At 38.2% G+C, this 24,251-nt stretch overlaps 4 protein-coding genes and 1 pseudogene across 13 annotated transcripts; 3 read left to right on the top strand and 2 right to left on the bottom strand.

Annotated features, from left to right (window-relative positions):
- The first annotated feature begins 781 nt into the window (after window positions 1-781).
- LOC125210411 lies at window positions 782-2,093 on the top strand. The gene is made up of 2 exons (XM_048109970.1): window positions 782-1,433; window positions 1,522-2,093. Exons 1-2 carry the CDS (start codon window positions 782-784, stop codon window positions 2,091-2,093), a joined length of 1,224 nt encoding a protein of 407 aa, XP_047965927.1.
- A 610-nt stretch (window positions 2,094-2,703) lies between these two features.
- LOC125212950 (transcription termination factor MTERF6, chloroplastic/mitochondrial-like) lies at window positions 2,704-5,095 on the bottom strand. The gene is made up of 2 exons (XM_048113262.1): window positions 4,991-5,095; window positions 2,704-4,003 (listed from the first exon to the last, which is right to left on the bottom strand). The coding sequence occupies exon 2, from the start codon at window positions 3,997-3,999 to the stop codon at window positions 3,022-3,024; it is 978 nt and encodes a 325-aa protein (XP_047969219.1). The 5' UTR covers window positions 4,000-4,003; window positions 4,991-5,095; the 3' UTR covers window positions 2,704-3,021.
- A 1,569-nt stretch (window positions 5,096-6,664) lies between these two features.
- Window positions 6,665-8,977, top strand: LOC125209067 (cadmium-induced protein AS8-like). 9 transcript variants are annotated; one of them, XM_048108661.1, is made up of 4 exons: window positions 6,665-6,720; window positions 7,372-7,625; window positions 7,939-8,214; window positions 8,563-8,977. In XM_048108661.1, exons 2-4 carry the CDS (start codon window positions 7,385-7,387, stop codon window positions 8,595-8,597), a joined length of 552 nt encoding a protein of 183 aa, XP_047964618.1. In that variant the 5' UTR covers window positions 6,665-6,720; window positions 7,372-7,384; the 3' UTR covers window positions 8,598-8,977. The 9 variants fall into 9 exon arrangements, with proteins under 9 accessions (XP_047964618.1, XP_047964620.1, XP_047964616.1 ...); XM_048108663.1 differs by lacking the exon at window positions 6,665-6,720 and having other exon boundaries at window positions 6,772-7,625; window positions 8,563-8,634; window positions 8,791-8,977; XM_048108659.1 differs by lacking the exon at window positions 6,665-6,720 and adding an exon at window positions 6,772-7,194.
- A 3,124-nt stretch (window positions 8,978-12,101) lies between these two features.
- On the top strand, window positions 12,102-13,674 carry LOC125216908 (transcription termination factor MTERF6, chloroplastic/mitochondrial-like). Of its 2 annotated transcripts, none has more exons than XM_048118693.1 (2): window positions 12,102-12,182; window positions 12,628-13,674. In XM_048118693.1, the coding sequence occupies exon 2, from the start codon at window positions 12,632-12,634 to the stop codon at window positions 13,595-13,597; it is 966 nt and encodes a 321-aa protein (XP_047974650.1). In that variant the 5' UTR covers window positions 12,102-12,182; window positions 12,628-12,631; the 3' UTR covers window positions 13,598-13,674. The 2 variants fall into 2 exon arrangements, with proteins under 2 accessions (XP_047974650.1, XP_047974651.1); XM_048118694.1 differs by lacking the exon at window positions 12,102-12,182 and adding an exon at window positions 12,320-12,337.
- On the bottom strand, window positions 13,668-23,646 carry LOC125210412 (annotated as a pseudogene).
- Window positions 23,647-24,251: the final 605 nt, after the last annotated feature.

A 24,251-nucleotide genomic window follows, 5' to 3' on the forward strand; every position in this document is an offset into this window, starting at 1 on the left:
AATAAGATCTAATTGGAGATAGGTGAATTCTAGTTGGGACATTGTACATCCAAAAGCACACAAGCTTTAATTATGTTTTATATATAGATATATCCCCACCCTATCCACCCTAATTATCTCTTGGCTACGTCGCTTTGATGTGTCCGCAAATAATGCTAATACTTCGAAGCTAAGTTTTGCATTCCAAATATAGAATTATAAATGTGTTTTCCATTTTAAGTACACCTGCACCTAGAATATTGTCCTATATGGGTGATCAGTTCAGAGGTGGAGAATACAATTTTTTTATTCTGTCAATAAGATTTCTGAATTCTATTATTTGGACTTTTGTTCTGTATACTATCAATTTTATTGTCAGGTAGTATTTAACATTGCATTCCCCCAATTCACAACATCGAGAAGACATGACTATGCTGTATAAACCGTCAGTTACTTAGAGCATCCACTATAGGGGCGGCGCGCCGGCCGCCCCCTTCCCGGCTATGCCGCGGCGGCGTATAGTGGAGTAGGCATCCGCCCCGGGGGCGGACGAATTGGCTGGGGCGGAAGGGCCATCGCCGGCTTTGCGGCGAGGACAAGCCGCATGAGAGAGAAAAGCGGCGGCCGCCGCGCCTATCTATAGTGCGGCGATGCCGGCGCGGCGGTCGCCGGTTTATATATATATATTTTTTTAATTTCGAATTTATAAAGGTTTTTTTATAAATATTCCTCCCATTTTCATCTTCTCTCCACACACATCTTCACTCTCTATCCATTTTCTATCTCTAAAAACATTTCGATTATGGACCCTCGAAAACTTGATGCAAATAAACGAATTTTTGTTCTACGTTTTCTTGTGGAATCAAGCATGGGATTCTTTGATTCAAGAGGTGCAGAGGGAGGCCGACGAGGAGGCGGCGCGGCGCGGCGGCGATCCCTCGTGAGATTCGTCATCGTCGGACAATCCCACGGGACCATGTCGGAGCGGCTTATGGCCGACTACTTTAGCGCTGACCCTCGTTACCCGGCTGAGATTTTTCGTCGGCGTTTCAGAATGTCGCGACCGCTCTTTACCCATATAGCGACGACATTGGCGGACCGGTTCGAGTGCTTCACGCTCCGAAGTGATTGCACTGGCCGGATCGGGCTGTCTACTTTGCAGAAATGCACCTCTGCAATTAGGCAGCTTGCCTATGCCGGACCGGCTGATATGTTCGACGAATACCTACAGATGGGTGAGACGACTAGTCTAACTGTGCTCCGACAGTTTTGTAAGGGCATGCGGGAAGTCTTTGGTCCGGAGTTCCTACGAAAGTCAACCCCTGATGAGTGCCAGAGACTGCTCGATATGCACGGTGCGGTGCACAATTTCCCAGGCATGATGGGCAACATTGATTGCATGCATTGGGAGTGGAAAAACTGGCCGGTGGCGTGGAAAGGCCAGTTCACTACCGGTTTCAAGCAGAAACATCCGTCGATGATCCTCGAAGCCGTTGCTGACTACCGTTTGCGGATCTGGCATGCGTATTTCGGTGTTGCGAGGTTCGAACAACGACATCAACGTTCTGCAGTCGTCGCCTATCTTCAATGATGAGTGCCGGGGAGAGGGTCCAGAGATCAGTTTTGTAGCAAATGGCACGCAGTATCGCAGGGGATACTATTTGGCAGATGGAATATACCCTCGTTGGCCCGTATTCGTCAAGACACTTCGCCAACCGGCTGGAGCGAAGAGACAATATTTTGCGCGAAAACAAGAGGCCGCTAGGAAAGATGTTGAGCGAGCTTTTGGTGTGCTCCAAGTGCGATGGGCCATTCTACGCTGCCCGGCACGAGTGTGGCACGAAGATGATGTCGCGGATATTATGGTAGCATGTATCATATTGCACAATATGATAATAGAAGATGAAGGATTTGCGGCAGAACGTTGGGCGCCGGAAGATGGTGCAAGTACAAGTCACGGCGTTGCCTCCGCGCCGATACAGATGGGTGTACCACGTAGTAATGAATATCTGATCCAACGTTTCGCTGATATACGCAGGAGCACAGCACATGACCAACTCCAGGTCGATTTGATTGAAGAGATCTGGGCACGTAGGGGAGGCGGCGTAGCGTGAAGAACATTGTGTGATTTTCCGTAGATCAAATTTTCGTTGTAATTTTCTCCTCACTTTAATCCGACGAAAATTTAGTTTTCTATTTTAATTTTATTGAACTAGCCGTTTTTGTCTAATTATTTATAGTCCGATAATTTTAATTGTATTGAATTAAAAAATACAACAACTAAAATAAAGTGAAAGTTGTCCACCAAAAAGTGTCCATTATTGCTGCGGACACTTTTTTTTGTGGTTGTGGACAAATAAAATGAGGCTATGGACAAAAAAAAAAGTTGTCCACCAAAAAGTGTCCACCTATAGTGGATGCTCTTAGTTGGTGACTAAATTATTGAACGTGAATTGACAATGGGAAAGGGTAACTCTGACATAGATTTAAAAAATTCTCAATTCATTTTTATTTTAATATAAGATGGATATATTGAAAATGCAATTAAAACGATAAAAAGTAAAATATGTACTTAATTTGCAAAATATCCACATTCACTTGTTGTAAGAATTATACTGCATTTTTGTATGTAAATATTTTAGTTTGAAAGAGAGCCAAAATGTACTGCAGTCGCATTTACAAGATTTCCAGTGTCAAACTTTACTCTCAACCTGAACCCACTCCAACTTCAAATTCTGTCCCCGTAAAAGATGATCAGCAAAAGTATACATATAATCACAAATTACAGAACGACTGAGAATTCGCATCTACATTAAATGGGAATTTCAACTAGTAGTAACCCTCAAAAAGGATTTAAAAAAAAAAGAGAGAGACTGGTAGCAGCACATGCCTATCAGCATAACCTGAATCAACTCATAAATCCTCAAACTCAAAGCTTTATGCGCCTATTCCTACCAATTCATCTCTCATCTCAGTAGAAATCAAACCTCTGAAAGAACGCCACCTACGAAGAAAACAATTCGCAAACAAATCTATCAGAATTCACATGCCGAATTTCAAAAGAAATTTCTTGTGGTTGCATTCCAACATCTCACTCAAGCTACACTCTATGCCCTTTCGTGTCAGTAGCTTATGCCTAGACTCTAACTTCCCCTTCAAACCATGCCTAAAGAACTCTGGATATTCAGCCACTTCGTTGATTTGCCTTCCCATTACCTGTTCCAAGAACTTGATTCTTGGTCCCAAGGAGTTACTTGCGCTCTTGATCAGAACCGGAGGATACCCGCCTACCACTGCCGCTATCTGGCTTGGACTGAACCCGCGTGATTCAAGGTACATAACATTAGGCCTTAGAGTTTTGTCAACATCCCGGCATAGAATTTCCGGGAAGTTTATTGCTGCTCTATGGAGCTGAGACTCTGTTAGACCTAGTGATCTTAGATACTCACAAGTTGGCATTAGCCGTTTCTCAACACTATAACCCATGATAAACGGGTGTTTGACCAGAACCTTACCGATCATCCCATCTTTAGACAAACCAAGGCCAGCAAGGAAATCCACCATCTGAGAAAGTTTGGATTCAATGCTGTAACTTATGATCCTAGGGTTTAACAGGATCATTTTGCCAAGTTGCTTTTCAGGAGCACCAAGACCTTCAAAAAATGCAAGAAGGGGGCAGAGCTTCTCTTCCAAACTGTGCCCGAGTATATGTGGGAATTTTGTTATGGCAGAAGCAACTTCCTTTGGTTTTGTCCCCAATGTTGCAAGGCACTGGATCATCGGCACAAGTTTGTCATGCAAGTCGAGAGTAAGAATCTTGGGACACTTCCCAATAACCACGGGAAGTTTCCTCTCTGGTATGCCTATGCTTTTCAAGTAGTCCCAAGTCTCTGAGGCCCTCTCCCTGTCGACATCACTTAGCTGCTTGCACTTCTTGGACATATCATGAATACTTTTATCATCAAAACCTCTGTCTTTGAAGAACCACATCATGCCACTACTCTGGAAACCTGTGTCCATCTTCCTGTTGGATTATTAAAAGCTTCAGAGATAACATTCTGAAATCAACTACTACTATGAAACAGCTCTCAAACAAAAATTCAGATACAAAGCAAAAGCATTAAACCAAGGCAAGCACGCTCTTCTTCATATGTGATCTACCACACACCATAGCAAAATTCTGTGACTACAGCATATCTATGGCTTATTGAAGAGCAAAACAGAACAATGTCAACAAATAGATCTCTCCATTATACCTTACACATAATAAAAATACTATATCAGGTCAATGATATGTAGAGTGTAGACTGATTCTACGAACAGGTCAATTTACGGGTTTCTACTTACTCACAGCTCAGCCAGTTCTAAGTTACTACACTTGTTTCATGATTTCATCATGCATTCTACCAAATTTTAAGAAGCAAGAATCCTACATCTATGACATTAAGGAAGATAAGAAAGAAGGAAACAAACCACAACAAATAATCGTGCAATAAAATTCAATCAAAGCCAAAATTTCATAAAGTTGTAGGCAAAATTTGCAGCAGACTTTGGTTCCTTGTAATTTGTAAACACGCCAATAAACAGTAAACACCTTATGCTCTATTCATGGAGCAAACTCTGGTTCATTCATCAAAATACAAAACTACACCAAAATATATACTTTTCTAAGTTTGGAGCAATACTGCATCAAATTCAAGCGATTTTCAGCCTCGCCGTCAATAATTTCCAGAAGATTTTTCATACATTTCGAACTCGATTAGGCAAAAGTTTCCAATATAGCAGGATGTTATACCAACGAATCTCGAGTACTTACTCTAATTTACGAATAAAATGAAGTCAATGAAATTCAGAATCGATACCATTTCACGAAATCGACGAGAAACACCGGTAGTTTCAGCAAACAATAAAATAAAAATAGAGCTGAATTTCAAGAGGAAATCGAACAAAACCGGTACCAAACTCGAAAAGCATGAGGAGGAGATAAGCGACAGATCAGAAAAGGACTAACCTCCGCGGAGGAAGCAGCGATGCAAGGCGGCGAAAATGGTGATTGTGGATAGCCGCGATAGAGGTGAGAGTGAGACTAAGGCATTTTATCCGCTGCAATTCTTTTTTATTGTACCCTTAAAATTATTGTCAATTGAATAATTGATAGTAGTAATAATTTACTATCTCTTTCTGTTAAAAATATAAATTATTTTCATTTTTTTACTTTTAATTCTACTTTAATTATATTTTTCTTTTCTATTTTTATTTTATTTATTTTTCTCTTTTTTTAAATTTTATTAATTTATTTCTTATTTTATTAATTATAATTATATATTAAAATCGGTAGGTTTCTATTAGTTTATTATGGTAGTACTATTAGTACTTCTACAAAAATTATTCACACATAACTACGGGACATGATTACTTGCTAAATCATCATTTAATTGTTAACTACAGCTAATTTATGACCATATGATTTTAGAAATCTTGTGGTCTATAATTTGCCACGTGTAATTTCATTTTTTTTAATTAATATTCAAAAGATAATAACAACTATCAAATTTATGGTTTAGAAATACAATGTCAATATAGCATATGAAATATATTAACACGAAACCATAAAAATGTCAACACAGTTTCATATTGACATTTTACAAGCATTATATTGACATATTATGCAAGTTGTATTGATATAAACCCGTGTCTTCAAAAATATGAAAACTCAAAAAAAAAAAAAAAAAAATTTGACTTCGAAACATATGCATGTAGGACCTCGTTGGAATCCTTATAAAATTATCTTTAATTTGATATATGTTGTGTGAAAAATTAATTTAAATTGAGATAATTATATACATTTAAAGTTTTGAGATATTTTTTACTCCCTCCGTCCCACTTTAGAAGTCCATTCGGCACGAGTTTTAAGAAATGTAAAAGAAAGTTGGTGAAAAAAATAGGGAAATGTGGGTCCTACTTTTTTATACACCCTTCGTCTCATATTACTCGCACTTTTCATTTTAGGCCGTAAATTTGGGATTGATTTTTTAGTGTAATTAAATTAGAATTTTAAGTGTATTGAGACATCACTTAATAAGAGAGCTCTTAACTTAAACTAACATATTAATTAAATGCATTAATTCTAACCTAAACTAGAAATAGTGTAAATAGTTTGTGACGAGTCGAAATGGAACAATGCAAGTAATATGGGGCGGAGGGAGTATTAGTGTTACAATAAAATGTGAGTGGAAAAATGTTAGTGGAATGTGGGGTCTAATACCATTTATGGAATATTCCAACCGAGACTCCTAAAGTGAGACACCTAAAAATGGTAAACCGATATTCCTAAAGTGGGATGGAAGGAGTAAAAGTTAGTTATAACTATTTTGTTGTAAATTAACATAATTGACATTTTTCGTTCACTTGGCACTCGAAGTTGAATGATCTTAATCTTTAATTTTAAGATCTAATATATCATTTAGTTGTAGTTAGCGATTTAATTATTAGTTATGATTATAACAAACCCCTAACTACACAATTGTACAATTTCTGAAGTTTCTAAGTATTTTTTTCAAAGAAGTAAGAAATATTCACACATAAGTATAACCACTCAATTCTTAGGCATTGGGCCAGATCCGACCCGAATCCGGAACGGAACAAAAGGGTATTATCTATTCATTATCCAATATCGCAATATCCATTTTCAAATTTTGCGGTGAAACTCGACCTTATGCAAAAGTTCAAACTCAACTGCAAGTACTTATCCAATCCCTTCAATTCTCCTTCTTATTCTGAAATAAATCAGAATAAATGAATATTACTGTTAATAAGCAGTCACTCAATTTCCGTTTTCCCTGTGCATGCAGCGCTTGATTACAAGATTATTCATTTAATTTTTGCTGACATTTAAGGAAATTAGTTATACCTTTCGCGTTGGGTTTTCCTTCAAAAAAAGTTCAGATAAACACTGATGTCAATCTTCGGTTGTCTGCATGCCTGCAAATTTGCGTCATCCTTTTTTTATAGAATTTTTCTTTATTTTCATGCATTCAGAAATTTCTATTGAATCATTTCTTAATTGTGGTTTTTTTGTTACATCTTAAAGTAATTTTGCTAGCTGTTAAATGCTATGTGTAACTTTTGCTGGAAGAATATATGTATGAAAAAAACAATCAGAAATTTGATGATTACAATTTATTCATCAGTTTACTCTTCATTTCCCTCTTTGATGTATTATTTTTTCTATTTTCAGTTACAGCTTTCATATCCATCATAAACAGTCACGTGTTTTTTTATAAACAGTTGTTGCAGTAATCCTTGCATAAGTATCCATATGAAGTTGAAATGCATCGTTTATTCAATACAATTGAGAATGACCCCTAATTGCTATCTCTCTGTATTGCTAAGTTTGATGTAGGAAATGATAATAAGGAGTATCTTTAGGAGATATGAGAGGTGGAATCCCGTGCATCCAACATCCGGAGCCTTTTGGGGCGTGGGGGTGGGCATTGGTTGCGGCATAGGATGGGGTCCCGGCTTTGGACACGAGGTGGTTGGTTATGTTGGAGCCGGCTGTGGTGCTGGCTTTAGCGTTGGGATCACTTTTCTTGGCTTCGGAATTGGCCTTCCGGCTAACTACATCTTACAGCTCCCTTCTAGCGGTATATCTCTACAAACTCACAGTGTATTTTATCCTGCTAATCAACACATCTCTAGTTAAGGAAGCATGCTTAAACACGGCTAAGACAGAGTTGTGGTCCTTATTTATGTGATTGTGATATTTGGTTTGTATCTTCCCTTTATCCCGTGGTGCAAAGTTATAGAGTAATGTGCAATTATAAGTTTTCTGTTGTAGAGTATGCTTAAAGACAGATGAGATACAAGGATGATCCTTTTTTATGTGACTGGAATATCTGGTTTGCACCTAACTTTTTAGGCTAATCATGTGGTGTGATTCTAAGTTTCCTGTTTTAGCTGTTAAGGTTACAACGAGAGGAGCGTGGGATGTTGCTCGGGCACTTGGGAAGAGGGGTCTTGAAACTGATGGCTGGGCTGGGATTAGTTCTAACATCTCTGAAGTACTACAGAATCCGTATCAGTATGCGCCTTTTTCCTCCTTCAAGGCTGGAAATTGGAAGGAGAATATTGTAGATTTTGATGGCATAAAAAGTTCAGTGGCTTCAAATGCTAAGCAGATCGCAGATTGCTTTCAAAGAGTCGGGGGGCGCTTCAGTCCTTCGGGTGGAACTGGTACGTACATTAACACAATGCTTGCTTGTTAAATACAGTATTTTTCTTCTTGAACAATGAAAGTACTTTGAAATGATCACACACAGTTGTCTGTCTTAAGTTGTTTTCAAACTAGATGTTCAGCTACTATAAGTTTGGCTTGCTTTGACAGTTAAACTTGTTTGCTAGGAGAAAATTTGTTTAATTTCAGGTTAAGCTTATCTGATCACTACTTGATTTATAAATTCACAAATACCATTAGAAGTTATATTTTGCAGCATCCTGGGAAATTTGCAAGTGTATTTGTTATGCTATGGTGCTATGCTATGCAACTAAATCATTATCCATATATTTTCTTGTAAAGGATAGATGTCGACTTTCTTCCAGGTTCGAAGAGTTTATAGCATCAACTACCGTCAAAACGACTTCCCCTTGAGACTGGTTCGTGCCCGTGTCTGTGTCCATACTGTTTTTGTAGCGGTGAATATGTGTATCCACGAGAGAAAAGTTCTCCAAATTATTAAGTTTTTAGTGTGATATGAGATGTATAATGATGTTCTTGAGGGATTTGATGTTTATGAAAATATAAACATACAGCCCAAAGGAGAATAATTGTAACGGATGCCCGAAATGTGATGCGGTGCAAGGGGTGGTGCTGCCGGGGTAAGCCTGACCAGGAGTCATGGCTTGGCTGGCATCCCTGTTGCGGTATGTGGTGCGGATCAAACGGTCATGTGCACAAGCTCGGGCGCCCCACATTTTATTTATTGTTACTTCTCACCGATTTTGTTTTTGTAATTTTATTGTAATTTTTTTTTTATATTGTGAAAACATGCACTGGTGTGTGATTTTCAATTTTTTTTTTTTTTTTAACGTTTCTAGCTATTAGATTGAGGTTTTTATTTATTTTTAATAATTTTTCCATAAGTGGTGAATGGCCAGCAGTCAAACTGTCAAACTTCAAACCTAAAACTAAAACTCAATAATGCAATATTTCAAAAATAATCACTAAGTTATGAAAATTTTGTTAGAGAACAGAATTGAAGTAGTATTAAATTTGTAACATTGTTTTTGGACTTTTGGTAAGAGAATAAATACAACCCCATAGTTTATTGGCGATCGGTTGTTATGACTAATAATCATGAGACTATCCATCTATGATTAAGTTGTGGGATTATTTTAGTTGGAGGGGGGAGGCTATGACTAATTATCATGAGACTATTCGTCTAGGATTAAGTAGGGCTGAGGAAAAATACCGAGAAAATGATATATCGCTCGTATCGTATTGAAAAATATCGAAAAATTATCGAATTTTTGGTATATCGTAATTTTCGAGACGATACGGTATCGTATCGTAAGTTTCCGATACGATAACGATATGAATTTCCTTATATCGCGATATATCGTTTTATATCGTATATATCGAAACATATTGAAATTCAATACATATTGAAATTTAAAAATTATAAATATATATAAATCCATTTAATTCATTCATATATTTAGAAAATATATATATGAAACCCTAATAAGAAAACTATCTATTTTATTGTGTTGAAGTTTTATTAATTTTTGTGTTATTCTTCAGTTTTGAAATTATATTTTTCGATATTAAGGTATTCGATACGATAACGATATTGATATTATCCATATCGAAAGTTCGAATCGAAACTTTCGATACGATAACGATATTAAATTCTTTCATATCGATATTTTCGATACGAAACACGATACAACGTTTTCGATACGATATATTGTATCGACCCATCCCTAGGATTAAGTTGTGGGGATTAATCTTATAAACCAAATATGATAATTAATAGTACATATTTAATTATGAGATTTATTTCTGAACACAATGTTATTGTATTCTGACATACAAAATATTATAGATTCAATATAAATGTGACAATAAATGACCCTATTATTAGCAAAAATAAATTTGCACAAAAGCCATTTCAAATTTGAATTTCAGCATATAATTCACACCTAGTTTACGGTAAAGGCATTTTTTGAAAGGGCAGGGATAAATTAACAAAAATTGTATATACAAAATTGGATATTTTAGGTATTTTACATCTATAATTACATTAATGATGATTAATTAGTTTATACATCACATATTTACCCTTTCGTAACTATTTAGGAAAAAATTAAGTTTGTTAACTAAATAACTACAGATTTAGGAAAGTATTAAGTAGTTCTATCTTAAAGCTACATAATTATAGATAGATCAAAACTAAAAAGATGGATTCATCACATTTTTCATCATACATTTAATAAAATCTGGGGTGAGTAATTAGACTCAACTTTTAAATGCTACAGTATTATACAATAAAATTTAATTGAATAAATTGACATATAAAATTTTAGTCACTAAAAGAACGTCACATAATGTATTTAAATATTTAGGATTATCATTCAACTAATTATAATTTATTATTTCAATTTTCAGTATTCTAACTAATTAAAGATTATTATTTTGATTTATTTATAATAAAAATAAACTAAAACAATAATAGTTATTCAAAAAACTAACTATTTCTTTGTTAAATGGAATAGTAGCGAAATTATAAATTATAAATATAACTTCTTGTAAATATACTTAATTAATTAGTATTGTCATCCAACTAATTAAATATCATCACGTCGATTTCACTATACGTTTTGACTCAAAAATTATGAAATGAATATAACAATAAAAAATAAATTAAAACAAACAATCATTCGATCAAACTATTTTAATAGTATTAAATCATTTTTAAAATTATAAATTATGAACAACCACATATATGTACACTTAATTTTATAATACTAACATTAAACTAACTGATAATCATTAATTCAATATCTTGATGCAAAATCATGAAATAAAAATAAATTTGATATATAATTAATAAAAATAAATTAAAACAATAGTAGGAGCATTAATTATTATTCACATCCAACTATTTTATTACTCAACAATTTTAAATGAGAATTATAAAAATGACCATATACATACTATATATATACTTAATTTCTTAGTACTCTCGTTCAACTAATTGATGATCATTAGTCTGTTTTTTTTTTAATCTACATCTTGACTCAAAAATTACAAAACAAACATAATACAGTGTATAATTGTAAAAAATAGATTAAAATGATAATGATCATTCGCATTCAATTATATTATTGTATAACTGAATGATTAGTTAAGAAATAATGATTAATATTTTATTAATATTAAAATACTTATCGCTAAAAGTAATTAAAATTAAAAAAATTATGTATATGCTTTTGGATATTTAATAACAAACGAACAAGGGAAAATATGAAAGAAAAATAGCGCAAAAATAAAAAGAAAACACAAAATATATTAAATCATTATGACTATAAGTATGTTCACATGTAGTTGACATTTCAGTTATTTAAAAAATTATTTTATTATTTGAATTTATTATTTTCATATATTGAATTATTTCATTGTAACAATATTGATGATTTAATGACAATTTAAATGAAATATTAACAAAAAAACCCAAAAAAGTTATGAAAAAATAATATGAATGACAAAAAAACACTAGATACTAAACTATAAAATGAACAAATATAAATTTCTTTTAAAAAGTAAATAGTATCGTACTTTATTAAATTATATACTACGGAGTAGTATTTATTTTATAATTAAATATAGTAATTTAATTATGTAGTGTGTTAATCAATATTAACATAAATAGTTTAAAATCTAAATCAATGATATTTTCCTAAACTACTACAGTTAGAAATATCCGATATTAATTACTAAGGGTAAATTAGTCATAAAATATTATCCTCAAAATAGAATTAAATTAAGGGGTATTTTGTATATACAATTGTTGTTAATTTATCTTATCTTTACGGTAAAGGCATTTTTTGAAAAGTGGATATAGTTTGAGATAGAATACAACTAAAATAACTCCCGCCGTCGCCATCCACACAAACCACCACGTTCGGCCGCCGCAGCGCAGGTACACTCTTTCTCCATTTTCTCTCCTGTTGCACTTATCCTACCTTCGCCGTTTACGCTTTTTTTGTTCGATTAATTTATTCCTCGGAGTTTAGCTCGATTTTGCTGAGATATAATGCTCGAGATTCGTGGGTAGCTATACTCGAAAATTTTTAGGTTAATTGAGTTCGGAATGCTAGAAAATTCTTTGCTGAAAATCAGTGGAATGATGTGACATTGACTGTGTTTATTAATGTGCATCTGAAGAATCGAGTATGATGCATATTTCCGGTCTAATTTCCTGCCTGTATTGAATTATTGCACAGTTTCATAATGTGGATTGCTAAGATTCTGTAGTTTTTGCTTAATAAAATTTGGGGAAAAGAAGGAAGTGAGCTTTTGCTTTTATCTGCATTTTTACTGCTTGAGGTTAGATGTTCTATCTGAAGCTTTACAAATTCCCACAGGGATATGGAGACAGGTAGTGGCATTATGTGGTTCTTCAGAGAAAGAGGTTTTGATGATAAAAGCATACATTATATGTTCAACAAGTGCAGACGGCTTGAAGTTGTCGATAGGGAAATCGCCTCAGAAACTTGGGATTATTTGAGAAGCACAGGCATACCAGGGGGGAAACTTTCCATGGTCATTAGGAAGTGCCCCGAAATTCTTACCCTCGACTTGCACGACAAACTTGTACCGATGATCCAGTGCCTTGCAACGTTGGAGTCAAGACCGAAGGAGGTAGCTTCTGCCATAGCCAAATTCCCACACATACTCTTGCACAGTTTGGAAGAGAAGCTCTGCCCGCTTCTTGCCTTCTTCGAAGTTCTTGGTGCTCCCGAGAAGCAAATTGGCAAACTGATACTCTTAAACCCTGTAATCATAAGTTACAGCATTGAATCAAAACTTTCTCGGTTGGTGGATTTTCTTGCCAGCCTTGGTCTGTCCAAAGATGGGGTGGTTGGTAGATTTGTGGCCAAACATCCATTCATCACAAGGTATAGTGTTGAGAAACGGCTACGACCAGCCTGTGAGTTTTTAAGATCACTTGGTCTGACAGAGCCTCAGCTCCAAAGAGCAGTGTTGAATTTCCCGGAAGTTCTGTGTAGGGATGTGAACAAAGTTCTCAGATCTAATGTTATGTACTTGGAGTCTTGTGGGTTCAGTTCGAGTCAGTTAGCAGCAGTGGTTGCTGGCTATCCTCTTGTTATAATCAACAGTGTAAGTAAATTGTTGAGACCAAGAATCAAGTTCTTGAAAGAAGCGATGGGAAGAAGCATTGACGAAATTTCTCAGTATCCGGGCTTCTTTAGGCATGATATACAAAGATTAAAGTCGAGGCAGAAACTGCTGACACAAAATGGCGTGGAGTGTAGCTTGAGTGAGATGCTGGACTGTAAGCACAAGAGATTTTTGTTGAAATTTGTCGTTTAGATTTTAAGTTGTTTGATGTTCTGTATAACTTGATGTTCAATTTTGTCCATTTCAATCACATATTTATGCATTGCTTATATCACATCCATTAAATATTATTGATACAGTATATTTCTCTTAGACACTGTCCAAACATAATTCTGTATACAGACAGAATAATAGTACTAGTATAGGAATATTTCTTTTGAAGTAGCAAATATCATCATCATCCGGGCACAATATCTGAATCACTTAAGTGATTTCCAGAAAAATAAGGGTCTCCTTTCTGATGAAGATGAGTTGACCAAACTTGTAGTTGAAAAAGCAGGTTTCTTAGGTGGTGGAAGAGCTGCAATCTCAATGCTAAGCATGGACACCACACTAGACATGTTTGGTCTGTCTTTGGGATTTTCTTGCACACACAATAGTCCCACATTTATGTACCTCAAAGCGGTCGAAGCCGCCATAGATCCCGCCTTTTCATCCAGCAGTTCCACACCTCTGCCCGAAATCCACAGTTCCCATGCTTGCAACACATTCAACATGTCTCCTGAATTCTCACACAGTGGGAGGTGTAACTATGTGAAAAAGACATGATGCAATCAAGAAAAGTAGAAAAAGAAAATGGTCACATGTCCAGGAAGACTGATAGAGTCAGTTTTGTAGAAGCCAGTGTTCTTCCTGCCGCTTATGATCTCAAGAACCAATACTCCAAAGCTGTAAACATCAGACTTTATGGAAAATAAGCCTTCCATTGCATACTCAGGAGCAATGTAGCCACTATAAAACAAACACATCAATTTAGATCAGCTTTCGACTAACAAGATTGCAACAATCTTTATGTATTGAGCTTACAATGTTCCAACGACTCTATGGTGTGAGCCTGCGAATCAGTGCCTCCAAAGATAAGTCTGATATCTTGGGGTTCATCTCATCATCAAGAAGAATGTTGCTCGCCTTGAGATCTCTGTGGATTATGCGCACCCTTGAGTATTCATGGAGGTACAGAAGCCCTTGAGCAATCCCCTCAACAATACGTATACGTTTTTTCCAGTCTAGCATTTCTTGTTTGGTTGATCCTGAACAATGTTATGCTCATCTATTATTGAAACTTATAAAAAATGGTTGGTTAAGTTTAGAGTTAGTAGGTACAAACCAAAAAGGAACACGTCTAGACTCTTATTAGGCATGTATTCGTAGATTAGAATGCTCTCAACAGGGTGAATACAACAGCCTAAGATGCGTACAAGATTCCGATGCTGCAGTTTTGCAATCAGAATGATTTCATTTCTGAATTCTTCGAAACCTTGTCCAGATTTTTGGGATAGCCTCTTTAGCGCTATTCTTTCTCCATTTAGTAGTTCGCCCTGTTCATATAATCCAACAGTATATTTAGCAATCTTTGAAGGGTGTGGCTTTTTTTTTTTTAAATATGGAAAAGGGTGGAAATACATGACTTTTTTCTTGTAAATTTGTAGCAAAAAAAGAACATATGTAAGGGCAGTTTATTGGGCCGAAGCCTCCCTCTCCGAGCTTATTTTGTGGTGAAAAGTTGTTTGTTGCACTTGAGTAACTAAACATGGGCAGATCGAATTCCATGTTCCTCAAAATTAGTTGCGTTGATACTAACGTCAAAATCGAAGGACAATAGATCATCACCTGGCTCTTTGTTGTCTGCCAACAATTTGAATCATTAAAAGCTGAATGGGCCTAACTTTCATCCATGACTATACGAATTGTTTCGATCTTCTCTCTCACATAAACACAAGCCGCCTCTCACCCCCACAAACCCTAGTTTCTCTATTTGGAAAAAAAAAATGGCTAAAAACCGTGAACCCGTGAAGCCAGTTGAGGAATCCGAATCGGATTCCAGCGAGGAGGAGGAATCCGACGCCGATCTCGACCCCACCCCTCCCCAAAGTAAAGCACAGCTGATAAGTTCAAAACCGATCAATACCTGCAACTCGCAGCAGATATACACAAACCCACGCACAGAAATCAAGCATCAATCACACCACGCGATAATAGGGGAATCTCTTATATTACTATGGAACTCGAGTTACAAAAACAGAGGGAATGAAAGGAATTGCAGAAAGATAAATGATAACAATCCTAAGGATCCTAGATCCGTAGGCCACAAAATGCTCACACAATCAACATGCCATCAGTGGTCCCCTTCTCTTCACTTTATAGCTGCTCCCGCCGTTAACGCCACCTATGCCCACAGTTAGTAACGACTCACACCGTCACCTCATCACACCCTCTCCCCTTCCACCTCACCATGCTGACTCGGATGCACCTGTGCCTTTATTTCCACGTACTCCCTAATTAAAGATGCATGCTCGTACACGTCCCCTTCTCAGCCGTGCATGCATCAACAGCCTGAGATTCCCGCCGCCAAACCCCCTTCTTCCTCCGACGAAGAGTACTCCGGATCTGAGACGGAGTCCGAGTCCGCCGCGAAGCCGGTGGAAGAGACTCCGAAATCAAGCAGGAGGGCCAAATCCAAGGCGAAACGCCCCGCTGAAGACACGGCCGGTAAGGATGCAAAGAAGGCGAGGAAGAGCCCGGCCGCCGAGCCGGAGACTGCGGAGAAGAAGTCGAATATGTTCCAGAGGCTGTGGAGCGAGGAGGACGAGATCGTGATTTTGGAAGGGATGATAGAGTTCAAGAACAAGCACAATGTGGATCCATTTGCGAATCTGGATCAATATCACGAGTTTTTAAAGAAGAGTCTTCAAACAGATTTCACAGATTTCACCAAGACGCAGTTGCAGGACAAGATAAGGAGGCTGAGGGGAAAGTACTTGAAGAGCAAGGATAAGACATTCTCGAAGCCACAAGAGCAATTGGCATATGATCTCTCTAAAGCGATTTGGGGGAATGAGGAAAAGGTGAGAGCGAATGGGAGTGTGGTTAGGAGAGCCGTAGGAAAGGAGGAGGCTGATGATGGGAAGAAGAGTCGGGAGGTGGAGAAGCCGATGACAGGCCTGAATCGGTGTGGGGCGACAATGGAGGAAAGACTTTGCATCTACGGGGAAGCCGCCTTTGGATCAGGGGATGTGGAGAATGAGTGGAACAAGTTGAAGGTGGAAGAGCTCAAGGTTTACCTCAAACAGTTGGAGGTGAAAGTAGCCCAAACCAAGCTTGTTTTGGCCGCCATGGAAAGCAAGGATTAGTTAGCCTTTCATCGACTTTCTATGTTTTTGTGTTAGCATGTTATGGTTAAGAACTCATCTTTTTGGTAAGCTGTTGCTATTCAACTCTCTATGTTTTCTGACTATCTATCTATGTGAGTACCATTTATATGCATTTATCTTGCTTTATTTTCTATCTTTCCATTTTCTATCTTGGTTTGAAATAAACTATGCCAACAACAATTGAGCGTTCTTGTAAGATTTGATGATCATTTTGCACAATTGTATGAATGTAAAGACTTCAGGATACATAGTAGCCTTTGATTATGAATACCCAAATTGTTGCTCCATTCTTGAATTCAAGTAGATTTTCAAAACCCCCTTATTGCTAATGCCCTCACTCAGATTTCCGATCTCGCAAAGCACCGCGCTTTCCGCCGACGTGGACAAAGATATGTTCCAAAAGAGACCAGGGCCGTGAAAAAGCTCAAGATTTCCGTTTGTGGCAAAAAAAAAGAACATATGTAAGGGCAGTTTATACATATACCTTGTACACTGGGCCGAAGCCTCCCTCTCCGAGCTTATTTTGTGGTGAAAAGTTGTTTGTTGCAGCAGAAACACTTGAGTAGCTAAACAGGGGCAGATCGAATTCCGTATTCCTCAAAGTTGTTCCATCATTAGTTGCGTTGATACTAACGTCAAAATCGAAGGACAATAGATCATCACCTGGCTCTTTGTTGTCTGTGCATGGAGGCCAACAATGTGAATCATTAAAAGGTGAATGTGCCTAACTACATGGAAGTGTGATCCATTACTATACGAGTCACATACTTGTCAATTTTCTACAAACTAGTGCAAAATATCCAATTAGGCCGTTTAGCACATCATCCGTTAAACTATGTAGACATTTCAACTATCCACGTCAACATTTATAATTTGATGGTGCTTGACAATCGTATGAAAAACTAGAACAATAAAAAGTCCTCCCATTTAGAGTAAATCAAACTCAAATCTTTTAGGAGTAGTACAACTAACTAACCTTTGTTGTGTTTGCTCCTCCTATTGTAAAAAAAGCCCAGAAATCCACCGGAAACAATCACCAAAACCGGAACCACAACTGCAATGACCACCTCCAAAATCTTGCTTTTACCTATACATAAATACCTGCATCAAGTCAGGTACAGACGCAGAAAACTAAAATCGAATATTTTTAACTACGAGTGCCACTAAAATAAAAGATATACTACTAGTTTAACGATTTTGGTTGGGGTGCTGGTGTGTCGCTACACAAAACGTACTTACCTCCAGTATCCGAGAGAGCAGAAGAGGCAAGCTTAACGTGCAGCTTCTGATCCTCTGCTATGTTGGTTCGTATACCATACAAATCTCCTTCCCACACGAAACATTCGCTCCCATTAAAAGCATTTAAAAGCATAGGCCGTGCACAAGCAGCTCCGCTGGCAGGCCGCCTTACACTCGTTATCACCACCACCACCATCTCTTACTGTTACTATTTTAGGCTGATTAGGCCACTTGATACTCGAAACCGCATTAAAACCCTCCTTCACTATTTTCCCATTACAATCTGATATAGAGGTGGATCTATAACAGCTCCCGCCCATGGGGTTGGGAGACGATGATGGCAGGAACCCGAACAGGCACGTGCAACTATTATTGAGCTGCAGCACGCCGTACGCCCCACAGAAGTCCTCCCGTGGCAGGGCCGATGGAGCAGCCCATACTCCACCACCGCTTACACCCCTCGATGGCACCCTCTTCAACCTCCCATCGCGATCTTGCATCACCAGCATCGCGAAAACAAGGCTGGAACTATCACCGCTCATTATCACCTCAGTGTTCTCAAGCGTCACATACGAACTTTGCTTCTCCATTTCAAACCTGTATTATAAAAATGCTTCAACTTGATAACACACTTTGCGTTGACGTAGTTAATAGTAAAACTCATGCATCAATCAAACAAATCTTATTTCTAAAGTTGAAACAACAAACCTGATGGAGAGGGAGTTGAGTAGCTGAGCATCAAAACCGAACTGATTATTGCCGGAGCCGTCGCTTTCACTCTCGAAATACACCGTTGTTTCTTTCCACTTGAACACCATCTTGGATTCTGGCGTGATCTCCACCGCAAACTCCCCCGGCGAAGGGTCGTCGTTGCTCTTCCACGAAACGCGGTGCCGGTCTTCTTGTCAAATCCAAGTGTAGCTCCGGGCAGCCACGTATGCGTAGGGTGGTCGAAGCTTTGCCAAACCACACTCGCCCCTCCGTCCCTCACGATGAGATTTCCGTTCTTGCGGAGCACCGCGCTTTCTGCTGGCGTGGACAAGGAAGTGTTCCAAAAGAGATCAAGGCCGTAAAAGAGCTCGAGATTTCCGTTTGTGGATATTCGTAGAATGGGGCCGGTGGCGTCGGGCAACGGTTTATCTCGGTTTGCGACCCAGACAAGAGGCTGGCCTTCTAACTTGGCGTGACGAATGCTGAGATAGAATCTGCCCGTGCCTTTAGAAGTTTCGAAGAAGCCCAATTGGAAGGTTCCATTGTTTGAGGTTAAAATCTGGTTTCCGGCAAGAGATTCCCCTTGTGCAAGCGTGTCTACTGCTTCAATGGATCTTTCACCCATCACCAACACAATTACTGAGATTGCTAGTAGCTTTCCAATTCCATGCATGGCTGATCATGAGATGGAGAAAATGATAAATAATACTACAAATATGTATGTTTGTTTGGAATGTAGCTGCTAGTGTTTCTAAGACCAACAATAAAGCTAGCTAATTACAGTAACCCCACAAGATTTAATTCCAAGAGAAAAGTCTTTAGTTACTGACGCAATTAATCATTCATTCATTTCCTAGAAATTTCACATTAAATTTACAGTTGGGATGACTCGGTCAGCTTGAAAGTAACGGGAGTAGACGTGTAGTTATCAAGTTCAAGATGGGCAATGAAGCACAACTAATTGGATACACATTTTTCCTCTAACTAATAGGTATCAAATGTAATAAGACACTCGAAACACGTGAGAATGCATAAATTGTATGAAAAAATACTGTAATTATCAAGTTCTAGCTCGATTATGTGATAGCGTCACTCATCTGGGCTGAAACACAGTTTCGTTGACAAAATCAAATTAATTAAAAGCATAGTAATGATAAATCAGATCTTCTTTTTTATGAAGTGCGAAATAATTCCAAGCTTATGATCCACTACACTTCTTTTGTGAACTGTATTCTAAGCTCTATTAGACGTGTGAGTATATCCACCCAAATTATTATTGGGCTCCAACTTGAGTCAATTCCGAAATGGTTACTGAGACCAAGATCAAGTCTCTGAAAAGTGAAATGTTGATTGGATGGACTATAAGAACAAGGCATTCGAATTGAATGTTGGAGTTTGACTGTTTGAATTTTGAGTAATTGTTTGATGATCCGTTTCCCTTTTTCTTAGGTGGCGTTCATTTTGTCTCGTTCATTCACATGTGTGCATTAAATTTCATTAATACAAGTGGCATAGAATCTTTTCTATAACTGTTTAACAAACTTAAAATTAATTTGGTAAGCTTACATATGTTTTTCTCCATGAATATAGGGACACTGAAAACATATATAGAACAGAAATTTAAACCAAATACTTATAATTGAATAGTACTACTAGATAGAGAAACAGTAGCTGAGCAATAATGCTACCAATGGCAATATCATCATCATCATCTCATCTGGGCACAATCTCTGAAATAGTTAAGTGATGTTCAGAAGGGTAACTCTTGGGCTGTGATGAATATGAACTGAGCAAATTTGTAGTTGAAAAGGCAGGCTTCTTAGGTGGTGGAAGAGTTGCAATCTCACTGCTAAGCATGGACACCACACTAGACATGTTTGGTCTGTCATTGGGATTTTCTTGCACACACAATAGTCCCACATTTATGTACCTCAACACCGTCAAAGCCGCCGCAGATCCCACCTTACCATCCACCAGTTCCACACCCCTGCCTGAAATCCACAGATCCCATGCCTGCAACAACACATTCCAAACACATTTTTTTATTTCTCACACAGTGGAAGGTGTAGTGTGTTAAAAACAAACTAGGAAATGTACTACTGCTATATATGTTGTTTCTTACATGCCCAAGAAGATGGAGGGAGTCAGTTTTGTAGAAGCCAGTGTTCTTCCTGCCACTTATAATCTCAAGAACCAAAACCCCAAAACTGTACACATCAGACTTTGTGGAGAAGAGGCCTTCCAATGCATACTCCGGGGATATGTAGCCACTAAAATGGAACAACTTTGGATCAGCTAAATGAGATTGAAAATCTTTGATCAGACCATATAGACTTAGACTTACAATGTTCCAACAACTCTGTTGGTGTAGCCCCGCGAATCAGTGCCTCCAAAGATACGCGCCAGCCCAAAGTCTGATATCTTGGGGTTCATCTCATCGTCAAGAAGAATGTTGCTCGCCTTGAGATCTCTGTGGATTATGCGCACCCTTGAGTATTCATGGAGGTAGAGAAGCCCTTGAGCAATCCCCTCAACAATGCGGGTACGTGTTTTCCAGTCTAGTGTTTCTTGCTTATTTGATCCTGATCCAGGTTATGCTGCTCATCTATATACGGAACTTGGAAAAGAATATGATGAATTGTTGGTTAAGTTAAGTAGGTACGAACCGAAAAGGAACATGTCTAGACTCTTATTAGGCATGTATTCATAGATGAGAATGCTCTCAACAGTGTCAATGCAGCAACCTAAGAGGCGAACAAGATTCCGGTGCTGCAGTTTTGCAATCAATAAGATTTCATTTCTGAATTCTTCAAAACCTTGTCCAGACTTTTGGGAAAGCCTCTTCACGGCTATTTCCTGCCCATTCTGTAATCCTCCCTGTCCAAAACATACAACTATATATATTACAGTTTTAAACTAGTATATGATGATGAACATTGCATATATTAAGATTTGCATCAAGTCAAGCATGGAGTATATTGTGTACCTTGTAAACTGGTCCGAAGCCTCCCTCTCCGAGCTTATTTTGTGGTGAGAAGTTGTTTGTTGCAGCAGAAACACTTGAGTAACTGAACATGGGCAGATCAACTTCCATGTTACTTCTTGTCCTCAAAAACTTTCCATTATTAGTTGAGTCGAAATCGTACGACAAAAGATCTTCCCCTGTTTCCTTGTTTCCTGTGTGAACCAGAAAAAAAAAAAAAAAAAAAAAAAAAAAAAAAAAAAAAAAAAAGTGAATCACAAGTTTGGGCCATCAAACAACTCTTGATGTATTAGCTGTTGGTTGTTTTGGTTGTAAACTAGGGTTTGAGTAGATTGATCTAAGTACCTACACTATTGTATTGAAAAGACAAATTGACATAGTATAATATCTTATTCCCGATCTATAAATTTTGATCTTGAGCAATATAATTGTTTGTCGTATAATTACTGAATGAGAAGAAAACACATTGGTTATATATAATGACGATGATGGTTTAATTGTAAGGCCTAACCATTGTTGTGTTTGGTCCTCCTCCTATTGTAAAAGAAGCCCAGAAATCCGCCAGATAGAAGCACCAAAACAGGAACCCCAACTGCAATGATGACCGTCAATATCTTGCTTTTACCTGCATACGTAAATGCACCACTTTCTCCATATTAAAGAGACACAATAGAAGAGAGTAAGAGGGAAAATTAAGAGAGTAAAGGAGTAATACTTTTTTCCTTGGGAAGATCAGAAGAGGCAAGTTTAAGGTACAGTTTTCCTCCGTTTCCTGAGGCAGAGGTCTGGTCCGTCATCATACTATACAAATCTCCTTCCCACACCATGCATTTTTTGATCTGATCAAACGCATAAGCATTGCAGGAGCAGTTCAATAAGCAGGACATCCCACACGCTTTAGCATCACTTGGCTTTGGTTGTAGCTTTGGCTGAGTAGGCCACTGCATCATATCCCTTATCTCCATAAAACCCTCCTTCTCTCTCTCTCCCTCTCCTCTGGCCGCCCCACATTCATTAGGCAGAGTTGTATTCCTTTCACAGCCCCGGCTCGACCGCTTGAAGCCGTGCATGCACGTGCACTCCCAAGAACCCCACATGCTACTGCTGCGTATCTCATACGCTCCGCATATACGGCCCGCAGGCGGGAGCGCCGAAATCCATCCACCCGATGACCGCCGCGTCAGCCTCCTCAATCTGGCCTCTGTATGATTCATCTCCAGCATCGAGAAAACCGAACCGGTATTGTTGTCAGACGATTGCACAGTGATCAGGGGGTTTCCAAGCCTCCAATAACTACCCTGTTTATCGAAACTGAAGAAGATCGATTCATACTCCAACCCGATTACTTCACCAGACCCGAGGCTTCCGCTCTCCCAGTACGCCACCGTTCCGTTCCTCAACACCAACGTGGACTCAACAGATATCTCCGCTGAGAACATCCCGGGCGAAGGATCGTCCTCGCTCGTCCACGAAACCAGACGCTGCCCGGGTCCAAGCGTAGCCCCAGGCAGCCAAGTATGAGTCGGATGATCGAAGCTCTGCCAAAGCGGGGTCGCCCCCTCACGCAGCATCAGATTCCCGTCGTTTTGGAGCACCAAGGCCGCACTCTCAGCTGGCGAGGACATGGATGAGGAAGTGGTCCAAACGACGTCGCCGCCGTTGGAGAGTTGAAGAGTCCCGTTGGCAGCTATTTGGAGGTCTGAAGCGGCAGCGTCGGGCAACGGTTTCTCTCTGTTTGCAACCCAAACTGGAACCTGTTCAGACCGAATGCTGAGGTAGAATCTCTTTGCGGATATTTCGAAGATTCCCAGCTCGAACATTCCATTATTTGAGGTTAAAGTCTGGGTTCCTGTAAGAGATTCTCCTTTTGAGAGGGTGTCTCCTTCTCCAATGGATCTTCCAGCCTTGAGCAACAACACCACCACCAAAATTATGATTAGTAGCTTCCCATACATGGCTGCAAGATTTATTTTGTACAAACAAATTTAGTACTACTCCATATAAACAACAATGCATCTTTAGAATGACTTATTTAAAATAAATTTCCAGAGAAAAGTATAGTTATCTAGATGCAATACAATTAAGTCCATACTTCATTAATTTCCAGGAAATTGGACCCAAGACTTCACAATTCCTTCTTCAACCAGATTTCTTATGCATGTTTTATACTCCCTCGTCCCTTAATATGTGTCCCACTTTGACTGACATGAGTTTTAAAAAATGAAATAGAAAATAGGTTGAAAATTTTAGCAATTGTTGATACTAGTTTAATAATAAAATATAAATAAAAATAAGTTAGTGGAATATGAGGTCTACTACCAAAAGATGTAAAAATGAAGTGAGACAATTAATATGGGACGAACCAAAATGGAAAACTATGACATATAATGTGGGACGAAGGGAGTAAAAGGCAAATTGTCTAATAGATCATGGAAGATAGTCAAACTCCGATCCATCCCACATTTTCAAAGATTGATTTATAAATGACGGAGCTTCATAAATATCTTATTCGCCTTCTTTCCAATGAAATATGTGATGCCGT

Source organism: Salvia hispanica, chromosome 3, assembly GCF_023119035.1.
Source record: "Salvia hispanica cultivar TCC Black 2014 chromosome 3, UniMelb_Shisp_WGS_1.0, whole genome shotgun sequence".
Taxonomy (NCBI): Eukaryota; Viridiplantae; Streptophyta; class Magnoliopsida; order Lamiales; family Lamiaceae; genus Salvia; species Salvia hispanica.